At 42.0% G+C, this 6,500-nt stretch overlaps 1 protein-coding gene across 1 annotated transcript; it reads left to right on the top strand.

Moving 5' to 3' along the window:
• The first annotated feature begins 3,265 nt into the window (after positions 1-3,265).
• LOC115557863 (lysozyme g-like) lies at positions 3,266-5,651 on the top strand. The gene is made up of 5 exons (XM_030375997.1): positions 3,266-3,679; positions 3,877-3,957; positions 4,096-4,301; positions 4,620-4,758; positions 5,141-5,651. Exons 1-5 carry the CDS (start codon positions 3,667-3,669, stop codon positions 5,269-5,271), a joined length of 570 nt encoding a protein of 189 aa, XP_030231857.1. The 5' UTR covers positions 3,266-3,666; the 3' UTR covers positions 5,272-5,651.
• The last annotated feature ends 849 nt before the right edge of the window (positions 5,652-6,500 follow it).

A 6,500-nucleotide genomic window follows, 5' to 3' on the forward strand; every position in this document is an offset into this window, starting at 1 on the left:
AACGGTCCTGTAGTTGATATACAGACACTGCCTTCAGGATTCACACCAAGGAATTGACTACTAATGAATGCTGAGTGGTGTGTTGTTTAAAGGGTTGTGACACCAAAAATGCAAGTTTGTGGTCGTAAGAATTTTTAATTTTGTTTCTCGACAGTTGAATGTTAAAAGAAACCCTTAAATAAAACTCAATTAAAACCAGACAGAGGCGTATCATTATTTAATAATTTCATAGGCTATTATTAAAAACATTCTGCCCAAATTATTTTATAGTGTGTAGCAAACACAGGCACACTTTGAAGATGATAAAATCAGTTTTGCTATATTATAGACAAAGATTAAAACGCACAAAAGTATCGTTGAGAAAAACACACTCCTCGCCATCCCCCTCCTTCCTGGAAAATAAACAAAACTATTATTTTCCAGTTTTTTTGATCCGATCAAAGAATTCACAGTGCAGTTAGTTAGAAGCAACAATTGTAACAAGTTCCCAGCTCTTAGCTCTGGAGGTCAACAGGAAGTGCATATGCTACGTGGGAGGCCATCGTTAGCATTACAGTTGGTACATAGCAAGTGTTAGCTAGCTTAACTAGCGTATCGTTAGCCTTCTGGATGCAATGGCGACAAACCAAACAAGAGACAAACGAACGACTTTAAAACCGAATCAAGGTAATCTGGACGGATGAGCAGTTGGCCAATGTTACATTAAGGTTTTACGTTTACATACAAACGCTCAACATCACTATGGCTTCTGTTTTATCGGGATTAAAGAAAATACATATTTGGGGTTTCTATTCATAATTTTTATGGCTAATTATCATGTTCCTTTGAATAACTTAGATTTTGTTTCCTATGGCTAAAGTATGTTTAATTTAAAATAGGCATGTCTCAACAAGAGAGACATGCCCGGAGGAACACTCTGATGACAGAAGATGAAGAAGAAGAAGAGTACCAGAAGCGTCTTCATCTCTATTTATCTTGATGGCCTTTCAGTGACAAATCTCAGAGCCTCTTTACCGCTGGCGAGGGAATCGAACCAGGGACCATGGACGGAGGGCGGGAGGGAGTGAGGACGGGGAGAGGTATGGGGAGAGGGGCTGGGACGCCCCCAGCTCAGCTCATGTAGGGGTACTTCCACTCCTTCAGCGGGGCGAAGGTCTCCTTGACGACCTGCGGCGACGTCCATCTCAGCACGTAGTGACGGCCGCCCGGCTTGTCGTTGGTTCCTTGGGGAGCAAGCAGAACCAATACATAAATCAATCAATCAATCACAAGGACAGACATTAATTTGGACATGGCCAAAGTATTCGCAGTGTCTGGGATGTGTACTGCTTGTGTGACAGGTTAAGATGGAGATATTTGCATGGGTTACAAATATCTCCTTTCCTTTGGTAAAAGTTGGTGAGGAGTCACCTATGCTGAAGGCGGCTTAAAGGTTGCATCGAGGCACCTTTCCTAAGCATTTTTAGAATTCAAACAACCTTTCCTTCGAGTACTTCCGGGTCATCTTGTTAGGAAAGGAAATTTCCATGCAAGAAACAGAATCCGTAGAGGCCCCGGGTGGCGCTAGTATCGTTGCGCTAGTCCGCCTCTCCCACACATTCGCGCTCTCAGACGTTGCGTGTTGAATCGGACCGACACCGCCCATGCTGTTCCAGAAGCTTGGACCACAGCTAAACACATTGAACAGATTTTTTCCCAAACCCATCCCAGTCTCCCCAAACATTTCAGATGGCGGGCCAGTGTGTTCTGCGCTTAAGGGACAAGATAAAAAACAACAAACATACGAGGGAACAAAGTAGTGAACGTTTACGGGGATATTCTAATCAGTGAATGAGGTGCAGGTGGGACAATTGTGACAAGGACGCACAGGTGATGGGGGTGAAGTGATCTAAGGACATCTGGTGGAAAGGGGGAGGGAGCACACTAAAGAGCACAAAGACAAAGTCAGATCCTGACATGAAGTCATTAAATATGAGCGTGTGAGAGGATGAATCCTCTTGAGGTCATCTCGGAACACTCTTCGTCGGAGCAAAGATGCCCCCCTTCTTCCCCCCGCCCCAGGGGAAAGAAGGGGGGTTAGGCCGCTGCCCTGCCCCTCAAATTGCCCCCGCCCCCCTAGTTGGGCTCAACGAGTCTGACTTTCCGGCGAGTCGGGGCAACCTTCAGTCAGTTCGGGTTTCCCTGCAGAGACCTTTGGCTAGCAGATATCTACAAGATAGAAAGGGTCATGTGGAACCAGATGATCTAACATTGAATCATGGTCCATCAGTAATCTTACAACAAAGCGTGTCACTTCACAAATGCGAATAGATCAGCATTCAATGTCAAACTGCATACCATGAAAACATCATAAATAATGTATAATAAGCACACAGCATTTAGATAAGCATACAGAAAAGGTCTTATCTCGGGTCCAAGCGGTCACCTGCTTTGTTGGTGATTCAAAGTGAAACTATCCTGAGTAAGTATCATTACAACGCCTCACATTTAGGCAAACACATAGTATACAGCTTACAGTAATGGTCAGCTGAAGATGTAGTGCTTGGAGACCCATGGCATCGACCTTTACACCTGACTACGTCTAAGAATTAAAGAGAAACCAATCTAATTTAAATTATAATGAGGGATTTTCCTCAAATATGATCAGCAATCCATTAAAAAAAAATTATATATAATATATGGATATGAAAATGTCAACATATCTATATATATATATATATATATAAGCAATATCACGCGAGAGGGAGTGCGTTGCACTGAATATCAGCACGGCTGTGGTTCGGTCGTACGAGGCCGTAGGCCGAGTGCCGAAGATAATCACAGCCGTGCTGATGTTCCCTACACCAGCACGACCTCGAGTGTGATATTGCTTTTATACAACAGTTCTACAAGCACCATTAATTAGTTAACATTTTTTTGTTTATTTCATGATTTATTTGGCTCCGCCAACACAAATAGTTCCGCAACTGGACTAGGACTGAAGCGTTGCCAACTAACACATAAACACACTCGCTAGCTAATAAATTAACGGTACAGAACATAAACAGCGGAGTGATACATGTTAAAAGTCCCAGTGCTGTTATACTCTACATCAGCACTCACGGAATGCTTCTTGTCCAATCAAATTACTTGGTCGGAACTAACAGTTGTGTAAATATATATATAAATACCAATTCCTTAAATTTGAATCCAATCTGTTGCAATTCATTTTACCAGTGGTCGTGATGGCTTTTATACCTAGAGTACATTACTGGGTTGGGGGAGGATTCCTCACTGGTTTACCACACTCTTACCACGTGCTGTTTCATGAGAAGAATTATGAAAACAATGAAGACTCTTTCAGCACCAGAGCTAGCCTTCATCAGGGGGAGAGCGAGAGGGGGGAAGTTTAGTTTATGGCAATGTTTATGAGCAGAACACAGTGTTTAATGGAAGGAAGGTCCATCTCGTTAATGTCTGTGATAAGGGGGTCCAGAAGATACTCTCTCTATATTTCTTTATCTTTCTTTCTCTCTATCTATCTTGACCTCTACATGTGACGGCTGTCTTTGACAAAGAGTGAAACCAAAACTATTTGAAAAAATAAGTATTTAATCGTCGTAGACGAGAGAAAGAAGCAGAAACACCCAAGACGTCTCTACTTCTGCAGCAAGGATCTCTCGATAGATGTCCAACATGGGTAAGAATTTTAAAATGCTCTCAACCTGAAAACTATTGGAAGATTATTTTTATTGTCTAAAAAGGTTTATTTTTTTAATCTGACATCACACAATTAGACATTAGTCTAAACAACTATTGAGGTCAACATGATTCGAGTGAATGATATATATGTTGATAATATTGTCAATAATATTGTCATCAACTGAACGTGTCTAGAGTACGGAAACATCATGAATGTTGAAACATCTGGAGCGTCCAGCAAGACCGCGATAGCATATGGAAACGGGCTGACAGGCGGTAGGTGGCCGCTGTTCCACATACCGCCGTACAATTACTGGGTTCCACATAAAACCATTCTTTTTATTGAAGAGAGAATCATGTCGTGAACGTTGCACTGCCCAAGACAGTACTGTAAACATATTATCTTCCCCAAAGGTGGTGTACAGGCATCGGAAAAAATGGCTAGCGATGATTTGGATCGTATGGAGTCATATAAAACCATCATTGGGAATGTGGCGCGCAAACATGATGTTGACCCAGCTCTCATCGCTGCCGTCGCCTCCAGAGAGTCCCGGGGTGGTGCCGCCATCTCCGGCACCAAGGGTTTGGGGGACAATGGTAATGGCTATGGACTGATGCAGGTAAGAGGGCTACATTTGTATTCGGCTGCTATCACATATTATCATGTCAAGGGTCTGATGTGGTGTGATAAGTCCATTTCACTGATCATGACACACAGTTCTAGTCTCAAACAGCCCCAGTATTTATGTCTAGCATCTACAATTCTATGAATATAATAAGCATAAAACCTTTAGTCCTAGATGGACAGAACCATCCAAAGCCTGCCCAATGGCAAATATGTTATTTAATTTGAAATTAATAAGTGGTCAATAATCAAATGTGACCTGATAACGTGTCTACGGTTGTGATATTATGCAACATGGCTTCCTCCTATACAGGTTGATAAGAGATGGCACCAACCAGGAGGAGCCTGGGACAGTGAGGCTCACGTGGACCAAGCCACTAAGATCCTGGTTGATTTCGTTCCAGTTGTCCAGAAGAAGTTCCCCAGTTGGAGCCGTGAAAAGCAACTGAAGGGTTTGTCTCATTCATTAATTATTATTAGTTCCTATTCTGACCACACACCCCCTCCACTCCTACAGAAGAGGAAGAGGAGCAGAAGAGGGGAATATTTTTTACTTAGCTGCCAAGGTGACGGCCCCTCCCCCTCTGGTCCCTCCCTCCTTATGTTTCTCGGCCAATGGGAAGTGTTGCATTTCGGTGTAAAAATCGGAATAGTCTCATGCAGAGACAGGGGTAGTAAACCAGAAGAGATATTCTCACAGCGCCTTTCACTCGCTAATAGCTGAAGGACGGCGATGCCATTTTGATGAAATTACACTGAAAGATTAACTCTCAAATCGTACAGCGCCTTTAATCTACATTCTGCCTAAACTCTGTCCCTTATCTTTCACCTCAGGAGCGCTCGCGGCCTACAACATGGGAGAAGGTGTCCTCGACAATGCCGATGTGGACCGTATTACCACAGGCAACGACTACTCCGCTGATGTCGTTGCCAGAGCCCAGTATTTCAAACGAAACGGGTTTTAGCGATGTCCCTCTTGAGCAACCTTCTGTATCAAATAATAAATTATTACAATCATGTTTTGATTAAATATGATTGTTTACGTATAAGTGTGCATGTAGTAGTCGACATATAGGCCAATGGGTTGTCAAAAATCTGCGTTGCCTACTTTGATTCACTCCTAATCCTCACAAAGTGGATCTCGTAATTATTTTCTTGCTCTACTCTTTACGTATTACGTAATCATTTGTGGCAAGATGGCTTTTCTAAAATATGAAAAGAAAGTTTATAAATATGTGACCGCTTCAAATGCCATTTTGAAGAAATACCAACACAATCATATCATTCGAATCATATCTGTTCTAAATATATCTGTTCAGCATTCTTAATAAAAGTGTGGATTTCATGGCGTGCTTCCTCACTACGCGACAAGGTCAAAAACGTGGTGGTGATGGATTTTATATCTAGAGTACATTACTGGGTTGGGGGAGGATTCCTCGTTGGTTTACCACACTCTTACCACGTTCTGTTTCATGAGAAGAATTATGACAACAATGAAGACTCTTTCAGCACCAGAGCTAGCCTTCAGCGAGAGGGGGGCACACACACCATAGGGGCCATTTCTTTCACACTTACGATAAGTTGTGTGAATGGCAATGTTTATGAGCAGAACCCTGTTTAATGGGAGAAAGGTCCATCTCATTGGTGTATGATAGGGAGTCCAGATACATGGTTCAGCAGCCCCCACTTGCTTTGGCCAGAGTTCATCACCTTGATATTTCCTATCACAACAGCATTTTGATGAGCTTTTCAGAGTGAGAGAATCAATTTTGACCACAATGTGTTAATGAGCTTAAACTTGGTGTCTTGTGTTAAAAACGACTGTGCTTCACATCCTGACGATGGTATACTGCCCTACAAAGGCAAAGTGCAGTAACTACGCCAACATTGAAACTGAGAAAAATGCCTTCAAAGTTTTCATACTGGCCGGCCAAACCTGTTGCAGGTACAATAGTGGTGATACTTTCAATTAATACCTTTATAGGAAGAAAAATAGTTTGTCTTGTGTTAAAAACGACTGTGCTTCACATCCTGACGATGGTATTTAGCTGTGCCACTTTTCAAATTACTCAAATATTAGCTATTTTTAGATAATAAACTAAATTAATTATTACTACTATTAATTCAACATGCTAAATTAGGCCTTTTATTAGCCATATTATTGCACAACATTAATTATAGGCTGCTCACAATA

Source organism: Gadus morhua, chromosome 13 (assembly GCF_902167405.1).
Source record: "Gadus morhua chromosome 13, gadMor3.0, whole genome shotgun sequence".
Taxonomy (NCBI): domain Eukaryota; kingdom Metazoa; phylum Chordata; class Actinopteri; order Gadiformes; family Gadidae; genus Gadus; species Gadus morhua.